This window comes from Salmo trutta, chromosome 23 (assembly GCF_901001165.1).
Source record: "Salmo trutta chromosome 23, fSalTru1.1, whole genome shotgun sequence".
Classification (NCBI taxonomy): Eukaryota; Metazoa; Chordata; class Actinopteri; order Salmoniformes; family Salmonidae; genus Salmo; species Salmo trutta.
Window position 1 is genome coordinate 7,629,490 of NC_042979.1, and position 22,151 is coordinate 7,651,640.

General features: G+C 39.8%; 2 protein-coding genes across 12 annotated transcripts; one reads left to right on the forward strand and one right to left on the reverse strand.

Annotated features, from left to right (window-relative positions):
* Positions 1-331: 331 nt before the first annotated feature.
* Positions 332-5,187, reverse strand: LOC115159197 (uncharacterized). 11 transcript variants are annotated; one of them, XR_003868863.1, is made up of 10 exons: positions 4,940-5,187; positions 4,774-4,821; positions 4,048-4,146; positions 3,304-3,446; positions 3,074-3,210; positions 2,895-2,988; positions 2,414-2,753; positions 2,137-2,320; positions 1,773-1,894; positions 332-1,550 (listed from the first exon to the last, which is right to left on the reverse strand). XR_003868863.1 is itself a non-coding variant. In XM_029708675.1 (5 exons), the coding sequence occupies exons 1-5, from the start codon at positions 4,262-4,264 to the stop codon at positions 2,478-2,480; spliced, it is 867 nt and encodes a 288-aa protein (XP_029564535.1). In that variant the 5' UTR covers positions 4,265-4,439; the 3' UTR covers positions 2,412-2,477. The 11 variants fall into 11 exon arrangements, 1 of the variants encoding a protein (XP_029564535.1); XR_003868862.1 differs by lacking the exon at positions 4,774-4,821 and having other exon boundaries at positions 4,940-5,186; XR_003868867.1 differs by lacking the exon at positions 4,048-4,146 and having other exon boundaries at positions 4,940-5,186.
* Positions 5,188-15,777: 10,590 nt separating this feature from the next.
* LOC115159192 (cathepsin L1) lies at positions 15,778-21,919 on the forward strand. The gene is made up of 8 exons (XM_029708669.1): positions 15,778-15,898; positions 17,338-17,476; positions 17,864-17,986; positions 19,835-19,987; positions 20,198-20,422; positions 20,702-20,867; positions 21,171-21,288; positions 21,516-21,919. Exons 2-8 carry the CDS (start codon positions 17,348-17,350, stop codon positions 21,613-21,615), a joined length of 1,014 nt encoding a protein of 337 aa, XP_029564529.1. The 5' UTR covers positions 15,778-15,898; positions 17,338-17,347; the 3' UTR covers positions 21,616-21,919.
* Positions 21,920-22,151: the final 232 nt, after the last annotated feature.

Below are 22,151 nucleotides of genomic sequence, written 5' to 3' on the forward strand. Positions count from 1 at the left end.
TTTGAGGGTTTATATAGGTCCACACTCTCCAGAGTTAAATTAACACTTTCAAAATAGTTAAACATTTAACACTCTGCCAGAGTTCCTTTAACTCGCAAAACAGAGTTAAAGTAACACTAAGAGATTAGACAACTAACACTGCTCCGAGTTAATTTTTATTAACTATTTGGGTAGTGTTAATTTTTATTAACTATTTGGGTAGTGTTAACTTCACTCCCTAAAGTGTCAATTATCTACACTGAAAAAATGTTAAAATGAATTGTTAATTTATTCAATATTATTTCATTAAATATATACACTTATAATAATAATAATGAATCACAATAAACAATCATTGTCAAAAACATTTATTTGTGCCTTCTCCCTTGCAGTCAGTTGAATTAAAACATTGTGAATGAAGGTATAATGTACATACTTTCATCTGAAACATTGTATGAGCTTTGAATATCAAATGGTTTATGAAATTTAAGCTCAGACATTTTTAGTAGACATCTTTCCACACTTCGTAATACTCTGAATGCATGATGATTGTCAACAAAAAAAAAATGTGATCTTCAACCAAAAGTACATCACTGATTTGACAAAAGACTGGCATGTCTTCTTCCATTGCACTGCAAATAACTAGTCCAGCTTTATATTCTACACCATCAACTTTAACCCAACTAGTTGAGAAAACGTCTTTTGACAAGATCGTTTCAAGCATTTCATTGTTGACGACATTCTCATCTCTGAAGAGAAAATATTTAATTGGCCCATACTCATTTTGTTTGAGGGTGAAGGTTTCCCAGTGATAAGCAATGGCCATCTGATGCTTTTTAGCAAGCGATTTGGTTATGTTTTTGAAATTTTTAAAACAATCTTTAAACAGCTTGTGTTTGGCCTCAAACCTCATACACCACGTATATAATAAGGGGCCAATTTTCCTTATAGAAGATGGGTAATGGATCATAAAATGATGCTTAGGTATCAAGTTTCTATGTGGATACAAGTGCTTAAGTAGTTTGTGGTGGTCAACAATCAAATGCTTTAAATATATTGTCATACCTAGAGTGAGAGAAGGTGAAAAAACTATGTTCATTATTTGAAGTAACAACAGTAACAAATTCCAGTTTTTGTTTCCTGCAGGAATAATGTCAAACAGTGGGATGTTTTTCACAAGACACAATGTCTGAATAGAATTCAAACCAATGCCAACACTCTCCAAAATAATCTTTGTTAGGACGATTTTTTCATTCTAAAAATCCATAATCAAAACAATAAATCCTGGAAAGCAAGTCCTGTTCTGACATAGTGTTGCGTGAGATATCCAAAAAGCAATTTGATCTCATACTGAACCACACCCTCAAGAACAGCATGCATGATATCAAATGAATAGTTATTACAAACATGGAAATACTTCAATGAATTAAACGGTTTGCCTTGCATGGGATGAGACGCTTATCCATTGTGATGTAGAAGCTCTCAATCTTGCTCTTCTGACGCCCAACAGCGAGGAGGTACGGCTGCCGATCCTGCTGGTTGCGGAGATGCTCCTCCAAACTGCAGCATGACTAGGGTTGAGATCAGAAAACTGAAAATTAGACAAGAATAATGTGCAGCCAGAGAAAACTACATTATAGAAGTGATTATTCAAACAGCTTTTCATTGGCTAGTGCAAGATGGGAATGAAGACTTAATTACAATTCCATCCACTTTTTAACAACCCTCACTAACATATGTGGCTAAGAAGGTGACGTGACAAATTATTATAATCACGTTAATAATATAATTACCTTATGAAAGACAAGTCTCTCAACTGCATCACATGCACTAATTTTTGGAGACTTCAGTCCCCCTGGAGGTGGTGGAAGGAGATGTAACAGCAACAACAGGGAAGCCATTTCTTGGTCGTAGGCTGAGGACAAAGAGTCACAAGAATTAACTGAACTCTTCAAATGTAATACTTTTAAAGTTTGAATGAGAACAGGGAGGCATTATGAGAACGTTTTAAAAAGTCATTCATCTATTAGTCACATTTATCCCAAAAATCAGATCAACGTTCAGAGATACACAGAATAAACAAATGAAATATTATTGCAGTTATAATTTAACTGCAAAAATAGCAAATTTATTAAACTTTTTTTTTTTTAAACTCACTTGTTGGCTCATCAAGATCCCTTCCTGGGGGACTTTCTGCTGACTGCACCAAGCGACGCAACTCTGGTGTTGAGGTGAGCCGCTTAGCCTCTTTTATGACATTTGGCTTGAAGAACAAATCCCATTTCTGAAGAAGCCTGGAGGATGTGTCGCCATCAAATAGGAGAGTGAAGTCTTGGTCCACCTTTAAGAAAGAAGATATTAAACTACTACTACTACTACTTCAGGAAATACTTTCAAATTTCAAGCCATTCTAAACATCTCATCCCAAACTTACCAATCCTTTTGTATCCAGGAATCTTGGGAAGCTGGAGAGGATATCAACACTTCTGCCTGGGTCATTAACGAGCTTCTGACGGTGCTGAAAGGTCTCTCTCATTTTCTGGAAAAATCAGGGAATTGTCTGTGGTATGGTTGAGCAAAGACATGGCCTCTTGGCAAGCATCACCATCAAGCTGCCTTTCAACATTAACAGTCCTTTGGAAATTTGGGCCCCCTGGAGAAAAGTCAATTGGGCTATTTGGTGGCAGTGCAGATCCTCGACGAGTCTTCCTCTGGACTGTTTTCAGACGCCAAGAAATGTATCCTGTGCTGCTTGCAGCATCATAGAAGTGTTCCTGAAATGGAAAAAAAGAAAAAGAAATGCGTTGTCATACCAGGCTCATGAGAAATCTCACGGAATTCAAATATCAATGTCATCCACACAGTTTTGTGTCACAACATGACATGAAAGAGTTAACAATAATAATGCCTATTACATAGCCCTTCTTGGAGTATGGATCCTTGAGGGAAGGAAACAACATCACTATCCCACGCGCATAATCTTCTCTGATTGCTTTAGTGGGGCGGTGCCTGAGAGGAGATATTAAATTAGTACATTTATGCAATGGCCATGCAGTTATCTGGTACAAATAAAAACAATGTGAAACAAACATACCCATGATTGTCAATCATGTGAGCCACCAGGATGTTAACCATTTTTCTTCTTGCAGCATCTGTTAGGGTTTCTGTTGTTTGGTACTCCTGTAGTACTTCTTCACCCCCAGACTTGCCTCTTAGCACAGCTTCAATCAACTAATAAAAAACAAAAACATTACAATACAAAACATGGTGATAAATAGCTTTTCTAGAGACTCAGAGTGAAAAAATGTGAAAGCATTAAGAAACCTGTTCAGCAGACACAGCATCATGTGTATCCTCAATTCTTTGTCTCTTGCTAGGGACATCATCTAGGATTATAGTTGATGCACTTGAGCTGAAGCTTGAGTCAGACGTCTCAGAAGCAGAAGACAAGGAGAAATCAGAGAATTCTAAAGGAATAGAAAAAATGCAAATAATTATATTATGTAAGGTGTAAAGTTCTTTATTATACCTGCCTTGATATCTCACCCTGATCTGAGAATAGTGTCAGCACCACATTGCCTTGTCCAACGAGGTCGCTGAATATTTCTGCATCAACTTCTGTCCCTGTTGCATCCTTGTATATAACTTTTGCATCAGGTGGCAAAATCTCTCGATGGCTGGAAAAGATAGTAAGGTCAAACTGAATGTGCCTTTGAAGTCAGCACTGTTTCTTGCCTCACAGCCAATAACTCTTCACGTTGAATACACACTGTATAACCCTTAAATAGACCTAGAGCATTTTCCCTCACATAACCCATTCCCTCTTAAGTCCAAATTGATGATTGGCTTTTCTTCTTGACTGTTTTGGTGTATATTAATACTTTACACTCTATGAAGCACACATTACAGAACTGAAAATGATTAGCAATTTAACCCCATTTACCGTATAAAAGAGTCTGATAAAGGCATGTAAAGAAAATCAGAATCGACAACATTAAGGAGCTTGCACAATGAGTTTTTAAAAGAACATGGGTGTGGTTTAAAACCTTTTTCCTAAGCCATGCTAACCGTTTTCATGGAATTGCATAAAGTCAAACCGTCCTTCATCCTCATCCAGCTTCACATATTTCTGCTGTTGGCTGTACTTCACCTGGACCAGCATTTTGACTGAGACATGCAAGGAAGTTTGACAAAGTAAATAAACATTTAAAGGAAGAACGATAAAGATTAAAGCTAAGTCGACAGTGTTACACCATTTTTGGTGACCCATCAGATTCTGTGACATGCACTGTTGGAAAAAGTACTAATTTTCAGAAAATCGCGCTGTGAATGAGATATTAAAATGCTGCTTATGCATTGACTCATCAGTATTTAATGAAGCACTTAAATGTTTAATAAATGTTTAATATCAGTCACAGCCCGATTTTCTGCTAATTTTGTACTTTAGCTTTAATTTAGTAATTTCAATTACAATTAACTGGTAATACTTATATACTTTTAATTAAGTAAATGATCTGAGTACTTTTTCCAACACTGCAGGTCATAGAATCTGATGGGTCACCAAATACAGTGTACGCTGGTCACACAGACAACAGGTGAAACACCGTCTGCATGTTGGGACGTGTTGTTTGCGGCCCCTTTGATGTTCAAAGTGAAGGGGGGGAAAAGACGTTAGCTCCAGCCTCAAACAAGATTTTATACAGTAAAAAAACATAACGCTTTGTTTTTCCTTTCAATAAATCATCATTGATAAAGTTGGAGACGGTTTAAGTAACAAACTGTTAGCTAGCTTACCATACACTTCTAGCTAGCTAATCACCAGGACAAATTTGCTGCTCAGACCTGGCAACAAACACGGTTTTGTTAGGCATATATTCTCTGTAGATGTTTCATTGTTCATACTGAAATTCTCCGCATCAATTTATAATTGTTTCAGTAAGTTTGAGTTAATTGCACTTACCGTGTAGTACTGCATGGGAGGGAGAAAATGGCGCCGACTTGTCTCCTCTGTCTCCAACCGACGAAGTGAAATGCATGGGCGGAGCTTAATTACATCTCTGCGGAGTTGGGTTAACACTGACCGGATCAACTCTGTCAAATAACTCCAACACTGAACACCATTTAAATCAGAATGTGTTAAAATTACACTCTGGGAGTGAAAATCAACTCGGAAATGTTTAACCCTGAAATTTCAACACTCCAATTTTTGCTGTGTAGCACATAAGTCAGTTTGTGCTTACTGCTGGCATGTCTATGTGTTTACAACACTGTTATAGACACAGGATATATATACCCTAGTATATATTATGACGATCTATTTTCATTATATCTATTTTAATTTATTTTTCACTATCTGCGTTGTTGGAGCTCGGAGCTTAAGATTTTCATGGTACAATGTAATTACATCTGCAACCCTGTAAATGTGACTATTTAACTGTAATCTAATATTCTGAGCTACAGTCGATATACAGTCGATTTCTAACTGGAGCCTTATGTGTGGAGCGCAGAGCAACAGCCACTAAGAGTAATAAGATATTGAGGAAGACTAGAGCTCTGAAATGACTGAGTTTGTCCCTGAAAGGGAGGGAAAACACCAGGAAGAGAGAAAAGTACAGCTGGGTCTGTTTCCTCTGTACTGCTTTTTATCTACAGCTAGTGTTTGTTTGTTGATTAAAGGCAGTGCATGCTAATGTGGAGACAACAGCCTAGTGTTGTAGAGACTTCTATGCCTCACGGTAGAGAGAGGAGTTGTAGGACATTCTGTTCTATCTGACACACACTGCTGAGAAAGTCACAAATTTGTAACAAGTAAAAATGAACACCTTATTCGAATAGTACAACTTGGTTCGTTTAGCTCGATGTTCACTTCCAGTAAAGTCATTCATTACAGCTTATAGGGGCAGAGCAACAACCGTTTGATATACCTGTTTTCGTATGCAGGAGAAAGCTGATACTTATGCTAACCGCTTCACACGTACAAAGTAAGCATCAACCACTCCCTTAAGATCAACTTTTGTTAACTAAAACAGCTCCCCATTCAAGATGCACCCACAAAGTCTCCCATTCACTCTCATATGTGGCTCCATAGGACACCAAGTCCATTCACATGAATGATAGATTATGTTCCACTGTATTTGAATCACTGGTGGAGCACACAGTTGAAACAAGAACAAACAAAAGAGGGGACAAGAGACACATTATATTCAGGCCCATTTCAAGTGGTATGACAATGTATGTCATCAAGTAATAGTGATATTGATAACAATGACATCGCCTGATCAATACCCCTATACTGTTTTTATGGGTGTGATTGTAATGGCAGAACTGGTCTGAACTGGTCTTTTCTGATTCTTCTTCATGATATCGGTAGAATTGACAATGTCTTGTCTAAAGCGAAATGACTCACGGAGAAAAGCAGGCTTTGCTATGCTATTTAGGTTGTAATGTTCTTACCCAATAATCTGTTCCCCATCCACAGACCCTGATACCTTTGTCATTTTTAAGAAAGATATTAAGACACTCTTTTAGCCGTGCTTTTACTTAGGGTGCTTTTAGTCATACTATCTGTTTTATATATTTTATCCCATTCTATATATATATTATTTATTTTCTATTTGAATGCATTAGTCTCTTATGTCCACTGTTATTTTAATATTGTTTTACTAATTTCATTTGTCTCATTTAGAAAACGTATTGTGTTTTTCATTTTCCCACCTATTATTTTATTTGTAAAGCACTTTGAAATGCATCCCCTGTAATAAATTTGAGCTATAAATAAAGTTCGATTTGGAACAGACATGCATTGCTGTAAAATCATTAAGATAAGATGTGATCTTATCACCAAGTAGAGTAACTAAGTAACTCATAAAGCTAATTTGTATGGCAAGATGAACAACAACACATTGATAACAGGGCCCCTAGTATTTGAATACTCTCATCATCACACATTTGTGATAGATGCTGATGACTACTAGAGGTATTGTCCAAAGGCCTACTTTCTGCTTGTCTGGCTTTTTAAAAGCATTGTGACATGTTATGGACATTTTATACATGTGCTTTTCTTATAACTCATTTTTGTGTTCTATGTGCTGTTTCACAAACCAATTTCTGTGTTCATGCGAGTGACTGATTGAACAAATTCTCACTTATCAGTATCTGCAATTTGGCAGTACGCCCAGTCCTTGTTTTGAGAATGAAAGATATCTCATTTTCAAGGTCTTCGCTTAGAGAGAAGAAGCCTTGTGAGGTGTTGGTCTTTCACATGTTATGAACCAGTATTGGTCGGTCACATTAATGAAACAAAACGGTAATGATTAATTAATTATGCTAAATCATGCAAATATAACTTGTCTGTGTACAGCTGTGTATAAAACAACTGCTGGGACTGCCCCAGCAGAGCTTCTGACAGACGTTCACTATAGTACATTAAGTTTGTTGGAACCTCTCCAGCACCCTGACAATAAACAATGATTCATTTAAGATTGACTTTGAGTGTAAGAATTTCCACAACAGCCTCCTCTTTGCTTGTCACAAGATATTGTTTCTGCTATTTCAGCTTCAAACACATCCTATTAAATTACTATTCAAATTCCTAATTCTGTGTTCAAACATGTCAATCAGATATCTAATAATCCTACTACAGAGAACACAAGAGGGCACATGTTGTCCTGAATGCTCTCTTCCTGCTCTTCTACAGAGTCATGGTTCCACTTTCCTGATTATAAAGGTTTTCCTCTTTTCCTTTCCCAGACTCAGGGCTGTGTGACCACAGCCCCACCACCTAGGCCCCAGGATGACACGGATTGACGTGGGTCAGAGGATAGAGCTTGTAGTATGATCAGTAATGTTTGTGTATTGTGTAATCTAGAAGGATGTGCCAAGCCTCGACATGGCAAGCGACTTCCACTTTTAGCAATTTTTCTATTTTTTGAGATTGGTTGGCTTTCCCGAACAAAATGTTATAATGTGCAACATATAGTAATTATGCACAATTAGGAAATAATTAACATGACTGACAACAACATACAGTCAGTGGCGATTTTAGCATGTAAATCTTGGTTGGGCAAACCAAGAAAATGTGGGATGCATGCCAGCAAAGCAACAACACAACACTAAACAATACATGAATTGCACTATAACGGTGACAAACGGTACCCACAAACTGTTCGGGCCTACATAAAGCTATCCCAACAGCAGAGTCCCAACAGCAGTCCCAACACTGCTACAGTTCATTCAGCCTCATTTACAACCTTTTAAAAAAACATAGCTGATACGTCTGACTTGCTTAAACAAATGTGGTTTCTACTGACAATTGAGATGTACAAACTATGGCATAAGGGGACAAAAAGCGGATAAGAGGCAATCCGTAATTTCGATTAAGACATTCATGAGCGAGAGACGACGGACGTAGTCAATATAACTATTTATTCAGCACTTTTGAAATGTACAGCGACAGAATTCAGAACATGGGCCGTTCTTACATATAAACAGACAATGAAAGCTCTTACAATTTTCGATGATTACGTTTCTCTAAAACAGGTTATAGAAAAACAAGCACACACCTGCCACGAACGATGTGTTTACAATACCGCACAACATACACGTAGAATTACTTTAGCTACAGTATACATATCTCTCTGGCATCCTATATTTTTTCCTATATAATTTCTGAAGCAGCATAAGACATTTTTGGACTCATGTTATGATGTACTTGAACAGGAAAGTGGCGCGGCAGTTCTTCGTGGGCAGATTTAGTCATCAAAGAGAAAGATGCCGGATTTACATTCCAGACTTGAATGACCGTTCAAAACGTATTTTCCCAGTTGTCGCTCGTTTTTCCCAGTTGTCTTGAACTCACAGTTAGCCACTGATTCCTTCCCAAACAACTCATTCCTGAATATGCGATTTCCAACTTGTTGTATGATGTTTATGTCCAAAGCCAATGACCACCGAGACATTTTATCTCTAATTTCTCTTCATATGACAAAGATGGAAAAGGATTTGATTGTTGACTTGATTCATGATGGCGACTGCTAGCTTGCTAGCTAAGATTTTGAAAGTATGATGTTGACATGATCAGTCCAATCAAAGCTACTGTAGATATAATGTGATTTGATGTCATTCTATCTGTGGCCGATGACCTTGAGTCTTCTTGGATGCTTTCTTCTAATATAACTCTATGGCAGAACCCAAGGTGCAGACATTTTCGAGCTCTAACCTTAGAATTGGGGATGACCGACTGTCCCAATCATGACAGAAAACTGAGCCAATCATGACAGAAATCTGAGCCAATCAGGCACAATGCTCAGCCTTGCCTGCTGGCTTGCCCCACCACCACAGAAAGCACTGAGCTTGGCTGAAACATCTGCATTTGGAGCTGCCTTACTCAAGAAATCAAAAAAGAGACCATGTTTGTATGCGGCTTTATTAACTCAATTTGTTTTTTGCATTGTTTGCAAACTGATATGTGACACGTATTAATGCCAAAATAACAAGCAGAACAGGCAAGCCCCCCTGCCCTGAACGACAGGTCGCACTGCATACAGTACATAGCTTTGGCATGGTGGTTACCAGAGTACTAAACATTTTTTAATAAAAGTACCTAGTGTTTTCTTTAGCACCCATGTCAAATTAGTATTTAAGGATCATAAAGGATTGAGAACTGAGAGCAAAGAATTCCCAAAACACCACCTGCTGTTGTTAATATTAGAAACCAAAGTTTCTCATGGTTTGACAGACTGTATTGAGCCAGGCTTTTCCACTCAATATGGTGGTGAGAGGAAGCCCAGTGGCCGGCAGTGGGAGAAGATGGCACGACATAGATTTTGGCCAACATTCTGCTAATTTTCTCATCGATAAAACGTTTGCTCTCAATACAGTTTCAGTTTGAAAAACTACAATATGTTACAAACAGAGTTGACTAAGTTTTGTAGACTCGACCCTTTGCCAAAGTTTTACAAAATTGCGTTGTTTAGAAGGAGTGTAAGGGTGAATTGAGTTATTGCACACACACTTCACAGGGTAGGCGTTCCCAAACGGAAATACATGCTAGAATGCGCCAAAGGGCTCTCGCTAGCTCGTGTTTGGCTCTGCCCATCTCCTTGCTTGTGCTGCCCACTTTGATTAATTTGCTCCCATTGGAAATGGCAGGCTGTTGTCTATCTTCGGTTAGTTATACGTCCCCATGCTGGTGAGCAACACAACATGGACAACAAGAGGAGGGATTTTTACATTGGGTTTTATTCAAAACATCCTTCAGGTCAACCAGTGCAAATGACACAACAACCCTCCATTAGGAGGGGGAGGCTGAGGTTTTATTTGGTCGATGAGGGGGTTGGTCCCTCAGTTTAGTGATCCAAACGAATCTTGGTCAATGTAAAACACGTGGGATGCGTCTTAATAATTTAAAGGCCCAGTGCAGTCAAAAATGTGATTTGCCTGTGTTTTATACAGTTGAAGTCGGAAGTTTACATACACTTAGGTTGGAGTCATTAAAACATGTTTTTCAACCACTACACAAATTTCTTGTTAACAAACTATAGTTTTGGCAAGTCGGTTAGGACATCTACTTTGTGCATGACACAAGTCATTCTTCCAACAATTGTTTACAGACAGATTATTTCACTTATAATTCACCGTATCACAATTTCAGTGGGTCAGAAGTTTACATACAATAAGTTGACTGTGCCTTTAAACAACTTGGAAAATTCCAGAGAATTATGTCATGGCTTTAGAAGTTTCTGATAGACTAATTGATATCATTTGAGTCAATTGGAGGTGTACCTGCAGATGTATTGCAAGGCCTACCTTCAAACTCAATGCCACTTTGCTTGACATCATGGGAAAATCAAAAGAAATCAGCCAAGACCTCAGAAAAATAATTGTAGACCTCCACAAGTCTGGTTCATCCTTGGGAGCAATTTCCAAACGCTGATGGTAGCATGTTCATCTGTACAAACAATAGTAGGCAAGTGTAAACACCATGGGACCACACAGCCGTCATACCGCTCAGGAAGGAGGCGCGTTCTGTCTTCTAGAGATGAACGTACTTTGGTGCGAAAAGTGCAAATCAATCAGAACAACAGCAAAGGACCTGTGAAGATGCTGGAGGAAACAGGTACAAAAGTATCTATATCCACAGTAAAACGAGTCCTATATCGAGATAACCTGAAAGGCTGCTCAGCAAGGAAGAGGCCACTGCTCCAAAACCGCCATAAAAAACCCAGACTACGGTTTGCAACTGCACATGGGGACAAAGATCGTACTTTTTGGAGAAATGTCCTCTGGTCTGATGAAACAAAAATAGAACTGTTTGGCCATAATGACCATCCTTATGTTTGGAGGAAAAATGGGGAGGCTTGCAAGCCGAAGAACACCATCCCAACTGTGAAGCACGGGGGTGGCAGCATCGTGTTGTGGGGGTGCTTTGCTGCAGGAGGGACTAGTGCACTTCACAAAATATATGGCATCATGAGGGAGGAAAATTATGTGAATATATTGAAGCAACATCTCAAGATATCAGTCAGGAAGTTAAAACTTGGTCGCAAATGGGTCTTCCAAATGGACAATGACCCCAAGCATACTTCCAAAGTTGTGGCAAAATGGCTTAAGGACAACAAAGTCAAGTTATTGGAGTGGCCATCACAAAGCCCTGACATAAATCCCATAGAAAATTTGTGGGCAGAACTGAAAAACTGTGTGCGAACAAGGAGGCCTACAAACCTGACTCAGTTACACCAGCTCTGTCAGGAGCAATGGGTCAAAATTCAACCAACTTATTGTGGGAAGCTTGTGGAAGACTACCCACAATGTTTGACCCAAGTTAAACAATTTAAAGGCTTTGCAATGCAATGCTACCAAATACTAATTGAGTGTATGTAAACTTCTGGCCCCACTGGGAATGTGATGAAAGAAATAAAAGCTGAAATAAATAATTCTCTCTACTATTATTCTGACATTTCACATTCTTAAAATAAAGTGGTGATCCTAACTGACCCAAGACAGGGAATTTTTACTAGGATTAAATGTCAGGAATTGTGAAAAACTGAATGTAAATGTATTTGGCTAAGGTGTATGTAAACTTCCGACTTCAACTGTATACATTTCCACACTATGTGTCACAGGGGTCGTTGAAAGGGGACCAAGGCGCAGCGTGTAAAGTGCTCATATTTATTTTATTTATGATAACACTTCAACAAAATAACAAAACGACAGACAACAGTTCCGTCAGGTACGTAGACAAAACGGAAAACAACTACCCACAAACCCCAAACGAAAACAGGCTGCCTAAGTATGGCTTCCAATCAGAGACAACGAAAGACACCTGCCTCTGATTGGAAACCATACCCGGCCAAAACCTGGAAAACAAAACATAGAAATAGAATACTAGAAAAACCCCACATATAAACAGAAAACCCAAAACCACCCAACACAACCACCTGCCACGCCCTGACCGCTCTACTATGGCAAATGACCTCTTACAAGGGTCAGGATGTGACACTATGAGGTTGGAATAACACTCTGAAATTGTGGAAATTATGATAATGCCCTTTTAGTGTTAGAACTGTTTGAAAAGATTGCCTGAAATGTCTACCTGTTTTGTTGGGATGGAGTTTTGGCCTGCCTGGTGACATGACCAGGTGATAAATTAGTTAACAGACCAATAAGAAAGAGAGTTCTTAACCTCTCTACCAATAACAGCTCATTTTCAGTTTACCCCTCCCCACTCAGACCACTCCCAGACAGTCCTAGCTAAATTCTTGCTGGAGAAATTTCTCTTTGCTACGAAACTATTTTTGTAAAACAAAAAAAAGTATCATTTGAATTTAAAACAATCACAGTAAGGTACTTACAGTACCTTCGGAAAGTATTCAGACCCCTTTACTTTTTCCACATGTTGTTATGTTACAGCCTTATTCCAAAATTAATTAATGAATAAACATCCTCAGCAATCTACACACAATACCCCATAATGACATAGTGAATATAATGTTTTAGATATTTTTGCAAATTTGTTACAAATAAAAAAAGATTTACCTTATTTACATAAGTACTCAGACCCTTTGATATGAGACTCGAAATTGACCTCTGGTGCATCCTGTTTCCATTGATCATCCTTGAGATGTTTCTACAACTTGATTGGATTCCTCCACCTGTGGTAAATTAAATTGATTGGACATAATTTGGAAAGGCACACACCTGTCAATCTAAGGTCCCACAGTTGACAGAGCATGTCAGAGCAAAATCCAACCCATGAGGTGGAAGGAATTGTCCGTAGCTCCGAGATAGGATTGTTTCGAGACACAGATCTGGTGAAGGGTACCAAAACATTTCTGCAGCATTAAAGGTCCCCAAGAACACAGTGGCCTCCATCATTCTCAAATGTAACAAATCTGAAACCACCAAGACTCTTCCTAGAGCTGGCCGACCGGCCAAACTGAGCAATCGGGGGAGAAGGGACTTGGTCAGGGAGGTGACCAAGAACCCGATGGTCACTCTGACAGAGCTCTAGAGTTCCTCAAGGGGGATTGGAGAACCTTCCAGAAGGACCACAATCTCTGCAGCACTCCACCAATCAGGCCTTTATGGTAGAGTGACCAGACGGAATCCACTTCTCAGTGAAAGGCAATTGACAGCCCACTTGAAGTTTGCCAAAAGGCACATCAAGACTCTCAGACCATGAGAAACAAGATTCTCTGGAAGGTTCATCAAGATTGAACTCTTTGGCCTGAATGTCAAGCGTCATGTCTGGAGGAAACCTGGCATCATCCCTAAAGGGAAGCATGGTGGTGGCAGCATCATGCTGTGGGGATGTTTTTCAGTGGCAGGGACTGGGAGACTAGTCAGGATCAAGGGAAAGATGAACGGAGCAAAGTACAGAGAGATCCTTGATGAATACCTTCTCCAGAGTGCTCAGGACCTCAGACTGGGTCGAAGGTTCACCTTCCAACAGGACAACAACCCTAAGCACACTGTCTTTGGGACAAGTCTGTGAATGTCCTTGAGTGGCCCAGCCAGAGCCCATACTTGAACCCAATTTAACTTCTCTGGAGAGACCTGAAAATAGCTGTGCAGTGACTGTCCCGAACTACCAGACAGAGCTTGAGAGGATCTGCAGAGAAGAATGGGAGAAACTCCCCAAATACAGCCGTGCCAAGCTTGTAGCGTCGTACCCAAGAAGACTTGAGGCTGTAATCGCCACCAAAGGTGTTTCAACAATGTATTGAGTAAAGGGTCTGAATACTTTTGTAAATGTGATATTTCCATTTTCTTTGTTATACATTTGCTAAAATTTCAAAAAAACTGTTTTCACTTTGTCATTATGGGGTTATTGTGTGTAGATAGATGAGGGGGAAAAATTATGTAATCAATTTTAGAATAAGGCTGTAACCTAACAAAATGTGGAAAAAGTCAAGGGGTCTGAACACCTTCCAAATGCCCTGTACTCAACTCTTTATTCAACGCTATGGTCATGGCCGTGTGACATTGCCTGCAGTACACTTCATGTCTGAAAGGTAGAGTAAGTGCATCTATTTCTGTTAGATTGTAATCAAACGTATGATATTGCATGGATACATTACTGCATTGTTATCAAAACATTCTTCTTGGTATGATCGATCAATACTAGGAACTAATGGTTATCTTAAAAAAAACAATGGATAATTCAGTACCCATCCATTCATTGATTTCACTGTAGTGTTTTTGTAGACACACCAATACCAATCAAGGAGTCCTATTACTAACCACATATCTACAGTGTGTGTGTGTGTGTGTGTGTGTGTGTGTGTGTGTGTGTGTGTGTGTGTGTGTGTGTGTGTGTGTGTCTGCCCTATCAGTAACCACATAGATTCAGCAGCTGCCCAAGAAGAGAATCCATCCCCCCCTTTTCCCTGTGTGATTGTATTTGGTTGACAGGCAGTATTTCCTAAAGCTGACAAGGCAAAAGTGACATTACACAATAGGTATTTCTTTAGAAACAATGTATTGATTAGTGTGTTTTCTGTGTGTTTTGATTTAGTGGGTTTAATCATTAAAATAGTTACATAAATGTGTTAGTCTGTATGAGCTAAAAAAAAATACAAAAACAATATTATCAATGTATAAAAGGAAAACCAAAAGAGAATGTGCAGAAGAGGTAGAAAAACACTGAAAGGCTTGTAAGACACCTTTCAAATGAAATTGGAGTGATTACTTACACAAATAAATCAGAACTTTCTTGACACAGCAGGTTATCACACAATCATTAATCAGTATCTCAGATGATCTTATTTATTTTAGCTAGATAAATGTAGGTTAATTTGTTCCTTCTCTCAACTTCAGGATATTATTTGAATATATCATATTAGGACATGGTTGAACAAAAACTGAACTGTTTGCTTCACAGAGCAGGAAAATATGTGGCGTTTGTTGTTGGCCACTTAGTTTCAGGTACTAGACTATATGTAACCTTTCTTCCTATATTCATGTCATTATTGTTCAATGAACATGTTTAGCATTTTTTTCTGGTAATGTCTTTGTCATTGCTGTATGAGCATCAGTGTGCCATGCTCTCATCTCCTCGGCGCCGGCACATGATGAGAGAACTGTTTCAAAGTAACTGAAAATGAAAGAATGTTGAGTGAAACTGATTCGATGTTACAATGTATCTTTTTAACCTTTGTTTCCCGGTAATCTAATCAACTCCCTAAAGATGTTTAATCAAATTTGATGTATCATCTTTAGGGAGTTGATGAAGTGGTCAGGAATCACATGCTGGGCTATTTACACCGGGCGGGACCTGAGATCTAAATGATCTTTAAGCCAATCACTACCCCCCCACTATAGGACATATAGCTGGCTGTATAAAGTGTCGTGTCTAGTACACTGGCTTCACAACAACAGCAGAAGTTATCACACTGCGACTGCAAATTGACGGGGAAAAGTAAGTATGGCTCTAGATTATATTGTTTGTACAGTGTTTGGTCTTGGAATTTGGGTTATGTACATTTACCAGGGGCATTTGCTCTTCGATTTGAGTGATACAGTAAAACAACATTAGTCTACAGTTTCTGATGTTGCTTTTTCTGCCGGCTGTTACCAAACATTTCCTCGAATATCTCTGTAGATATCAACAGTAATTAATATAATTTGGATCACCGGTAGTGTAGTAGCCTAGTAAGACAAACTACTTTTCCATCCAACCGTGTTATGCGAGTAAAGTATACGTCGGGTAAATGTCAAACCTGATGGCAACATAATTTCCTGGTAAACTTTCCAAATGTCGACAACACAAAATACGCTAGACAAGATGGAGTCTTTTTGTGTCAGTAAAATTAATTATGTGATTGTTGGTGAATATAATAACCATCATATGGAAGTAAACTTGGAGTAATAGTGTGGACCTCCCTCTACTACTCGTTGGGAAAGCATGCAGTTTAATAGGCTGCAGATTAAATTATGATGAATTAACTTCACAGGATGGTGTTTGTGACCACAGGGATGAATTAAAACAATAGCTGCTGATGACTAAACAAGTGATTTACTGGGATAAATATTACAATTGATGATATGACTTATGAAGGATGGTTACATTTAATTTTCTGTTAAAGCTACCCTTTGTAATGACTTGGATTTTATTTTTAATTGGTATTTTATTAGGATCCCGATTAGCTGTTGTAAAAGCAGCAGCTACTCTTCCTGGGGTCCACACAACATGATACATAATCCAGAACATCATTAACCAAGAACAGCTCAAGGACAGAACTACATACATTTAAAAAAAATGCACATGTAGCCTATATATCAATGCATACACACAAACTATCTAAGTCAAATAGGGGAGAGGTGTTGTGCTGCGAGGTGATGCTTTATCTGTTTTTTGAAACCAGGTTTGCTGTTTATTTGAGCAATCTGAGATGGAAGTTCCATGCAGTAAGGGCTCTATATAATACTGTATGTTTTCTTGAATTTGTTCTGGATTTGGGGACTATGAAAAGCCTCCTGGTGGCATGTCTGATGGGATAAGTGTGTCAGAGCTGTGTGTAAGTTGACTATGCAAACAAAGTATTTTCAACACAATGTTTCTTATAAAAAGTGATGCAGTCAATCATTTACACGATACCACATTGGTAGTAGTCAGTGACATATCAAAGCTAAGCTGGCCTTGGTTAAAACACTGGCTGGGAGACCAGATTGATAGCTGTAGATCAACTCTCCAGTAGGAGGTGCTGCCCAGACTTTTTGGTGTGTATGTAATGTTGACGATCTGCCGTTGTTTCAAAGGTACAAATTCAACATTTTATACTATATAGCTTCTTTACACTGAAAATACAAGGCACTGAGCTCTGCGCTCTCTCTCTCTCTCTCTCTCTCTCTCCACAGCTGTTTGACCATGCTGTCCCTGTACTTGGCAGTGTTGGTGCTCTGTATGAGTGCTGTGTATGCAGCCCCTATGTTTGACTCTCAGTTGGAGGGACACTGGCACTTGTGGAAGAACTGGCACAGCAAGAACTACCATGAGGTGGGTGTTCTACGCACAAGTAGAGGAGCACATCCTCATAGGAACCCCTCAGAAGCTCCCAACGAGTGGAGGCTGGTGGGATGAGCTATAGGAGGATGGACTTATTGTAAAGGCTGGATTGGAATTATTGGAATGGTATCAAACATTTGGAAACCATGTTTGACTCCATTCCATTACAGCCAGTACAATGAGCCTGTCCTCCTCCTATGACTCCTCCCACCATCCTCCACTGCTCTCAACAAGGGGCTCAAATTGATCAATTGGTGCATACATGTAGCTGTTAATTACACCTAATGCAGTATATCATTAATTGTAAGGATTGAGCCCATAGTTCTGGGACAGTATATGATTGTGTATTTTCTCACTGTTTTTCACTCATTGTTACAGAGCGAGCAGGGCTGGAGGAGGATGGTTTGGGAGAAGAACCTGAAGAAGATTGAGATGCACAACCTGGACCACTCTATGGGAAAACACTCCTACCGTCTGGGCATGAACCACTTTGGTGACATGGTAAGAAGAATCACCTTGCTGAGCAGTGCTTGACATGGATGAAATGGGTGCCGGTACTCATTCTGGGGGCCTGTACTGTATATATTTATATCCATGAACCCTGCAGTACTTTTTGAGCTAATCTTTTGAGGTACAGGAACTCAAGCAGTAGAAAGTTTCAGGTGCTGATATCAGTTCCAGTGAGCTTCTGTCCAAGTCTGTTGCTGAGACATTTTACTGTGGAGCAGGAGGTACATTTCAGCAGCTCGTTCTCATACTGTGTGTGCTATAGCTGGATCTTTTTGTTGTCATGCCATAGATTTGCTAAAGCACATAGTTTGAAATATTTCACAGGCACTTTGACAAAACACGTATCAGTGTTGACAATGAAAGCAGGAATGTATTCAGACTCGCAGTTTAGGTTTCTTTAACTATCAAGCAGGAATGGAATAGTTATCCTGAGAAGGGAATTGAAACTTACTCCGTCTTAAAGATGCACACTAGATTCATGGTTCAGTGCACAACTTTTAAAACGGTCTTAAGATATATATAAAAAAAAAAAAATTGAGCACGCCCCCCCCCCCTGCAGTGGAGCAAACAAACTAACATGATTCAAGCACACTGAGACAGTTGTGAAGAAGGTACAACAAAACCTAATCCCCTTCAGGAGACTGAAAAGATTTGGCATGGGTCCTCAAATCCTCAAAAGGTTCTATATCTGCACCATCGAGAGCATCCTGACTGGTTGCATCACTGCCTGGTATGGCAACTGCTCGGCCTCTGACTGCAAGGCACTACAGAGGGATATGCTAACGGCCCAGTACATCACTGGGGCCAAGCTTCCTGCCGTCCAGGACCTCTATACCAGGCGGTGTCAGGGGAAGGCCCTGAAATTGTCAGACTCCAGCCAACCTAGTCATAGACGGTTCTCTCTGCTACGGCAAGTGGTACCGGAGCGCCATGTCTAGGTCCAAGAGGCTTCTCTCCGCTAGCCATAAGACTCCTGAACATCTCGTCAAATGGCTACCCAGACTATTTGCAGTGCCCCTCTCACCCTCTCTTTACACCACTGCTACACTCTGTTGTCATCTATGCATAGTCACTTTAATAACTCTACCTACATGTACATATGTTACGTGAATTAAAGTATCAATGTTCTTAAACCGAACTTCAATTTAAACTACTCAGCTTGTATACCAGAAGGTGTAAGGTTCCGGTTGAAATGAAGACTGAGGCCCAGCTAACAATGGTCAGAACGTTTATTTGAGAGCTCTGAAATCCTTACAATGTACAAAGCCTTTTATATTAACACACACATTCCTTATCAACCTTGCCACCTGTCTTCTAATCTCCTGCCAACTAGCCGTTCCCAGGCCGTTGTTTCTCTCCCTAACTTAGTGAGGCATCTTCTGCTGTTCCTTTCCCAAGGTCGTCTTATCAACTCTGCCCTGCTCATTTTTGAAGTGTTAACAGTGCCTTACTCACACACAGTATTGGAATAGTTATTATAGCCTTATTTCAATAGGTTCTGAGTGAAATCATTTAGTCAAACCTTTAATGATATAATTTCCATTACAACATACTACCTCAAATAACCGATTGACTCTTTATCGTTACTCCCCTGTGTATAATCTCGCTGTTATTTCACTGCTGCTCTTTAATTACTTGTTACTTTTATCTCCTTTTTTTTTTTAACTGCATTGTTGGTTAAGGGCTCTTAAGTAAGCATTTCACTGTAAGGTGAAAAATACCTCTCTTTGGTGCATGTGGCTAATGAAATTTGATTTCCCATTCAGATGGTAAATTACAAACCACATCTGGACAGGGAAAACATTACGTTTCAACGTGTTCTGATTTCTTCCTCCCTAGACCAACGAAGAGTTCGGGCAGCTCATGAACGGCTACAAGCAGACGACTGAGAGGAAGTACAAGGGCTCTCTGTTCATGGAACCCAGTTACCTGCAGGCCCCTAAAGCTGTGGACTGGAGAGAGAAGGGCTACGTCACTCCCGTCATGGACCAGGTGAGACCTGAATCACTCATGAGTCATGACTCATCGACACACTGCTGTGTCACTAAATAAATGCAGATCTTCCAGAGAACTGTCTGGCTCTTGTGTGCTAGTTACCATGATTGTAATTTATAGTATACAGAAGATAAGGCAGGAAATTGCGTATACATGGTTATTTCTGACATGAAATACTAACAAGATGTTTAACAATCTTTCCCTCAGGGCTCATGTGGGTCTTGCTGGGCGTTCAGTTCCACCGGGGCCATAGAGGGTCAGCTATTCAGGAAGACTGGCAATCTGGTGTCTCTGAGTGAACAGAACCTGGTGGACTGCTCCAGACCCCAGGGCAACGAGGGCTGTAATGGAGGTCTCATGGACCGGGCGTTCCAGTATGTAAAGGACAACGGTGGCCTGGACACAGAGGCATCATACCCCTATGTGGGCAAGGTACTGTGTTCTATTAGTCTGAATTCAAATATAATAGCGTATGAAGATGCATTTATTAAAAGTAAGGCCCTGTTCTTTTAGCCTGGTCCCAGATAATGCAGTTTGCTGTAGAACTAACTACTATGGTTGTTATTTTGGAATGTTTTTCAACTTAGAAACATAAATTACATTTTCCACTTCGTTACAGTGGGATTTCAGTCTCCAAGGATGACAGACTTGCTTGAATAATTGGAGTATGTTTTTACTAATCATGGCCGTTGGTCTTATCTGGTTACTCAGGATGATCTTTGCCACTACCGACCAGAGTTCAGTGCTGTCAATGAAACCGGCTTCGTGGACATCCCCAGTGGCAAGGAGCACGCTCTGATGAGTGCTGTGGCGTCTGTCGGCCCCGTCTCTGTCGCCATTGATGGCAGCCACGACTCCTTCCAGTTCTACCAGTCTGGTGAGTAGCAGTTAGCGGTGCAACTTAAATTATGTGTAACATTATTTGCAAGGATTGGATTCCCTAACTACTGTTTGAGTAGCAGTGAGTTGTTCTGGTCTGTCCTTTTCACACTGTAGCTAAGACTTACAAATTGGTATCAACTTTCAAATAAATTGTTTGTTACCAATATTTCAGGTTTGCCCTCTAGTAAATAGCTACACGCTAACTAGCTTCCTAACGACCTTTAGCTTTGAGATCCAGTGGTTACTGAGGTAAACCAGCACCTTAGCCCACTAATTTAACTATGTCCTCTCCCTGCAGGGATCTACTATGAGAAGGAGTGCAGCAGTGAGCAGCTCGACCATGGAGTTCTGGTGGTGGGATACGGTTTCGAAGGAGAGGATGTAGATGGCAAGAAATTCTGGATTGTCAAGAACAGGTACAGTACATAGTACCTTCCTGGGATGTTTTTTGTTTGTTACGTCACCACCACGGGATTGGTTAATTTCCTCATCGGGGAATATGCCTCTCTACATTGCCTTTATTTGTATACGGTGTTGGTCTTGTCCTGATACTATGGTCTAAGTCATACATTTCTCTAAAGCAGCAGTAAATATGTGAATCTAATTAGGACTGTGGGAGTAACATGTTTTGTCTTTTCCTCAGCTGGAGCGAGCAGTGGGGAGACAAAGGCTACATCTACATTGCCAAAGACAGGAAGAACCACTGTGGCATCGCCACGGCAGCCAGCTACCCACTGGTCTAGAACCTGGAGGTTCTAGTACACTAGACCTTAGTTTTAGAAATGTTTGAAACTTCTGGCTAAAGGGTCAGGATTACAGTGCTGTTTAACTAAATATGTGAAAGGTGCATGAGAACCTGCTGCTTGGGTTTTAAAGAAGCACATTTAGGGAATTTATGAAATTCTACTTTTATTTTTTATTTTTTTTTATACTTGTCTATGCATGTTGAGTCAAGTGAATGTTACAGGTGTGACCTGTGTACGTTCTTAATTTCCTGTTTTTACACCTGTTTTGTACATCAGCAAAATAAACATTTTTTAAAATTGATTTGTGGGGCTACTTTGTGGTACTAATCGACTACATTTTTCTACGATGTAGCGCCAATTCTAGCAGCTTTTATGACCGTCAGTGAAGGATGACTCTCAAACATGTCATGTGGAAGCTAGGTGAATTTCAACAGCACTAGGTTGTGTTCAAAACAAATCTCCCCTGCATCCCACTTCCCTGTAACATGGCACTCCTGCTTGAGATTTTTACTTAAATATATTTCAGTGGTTTT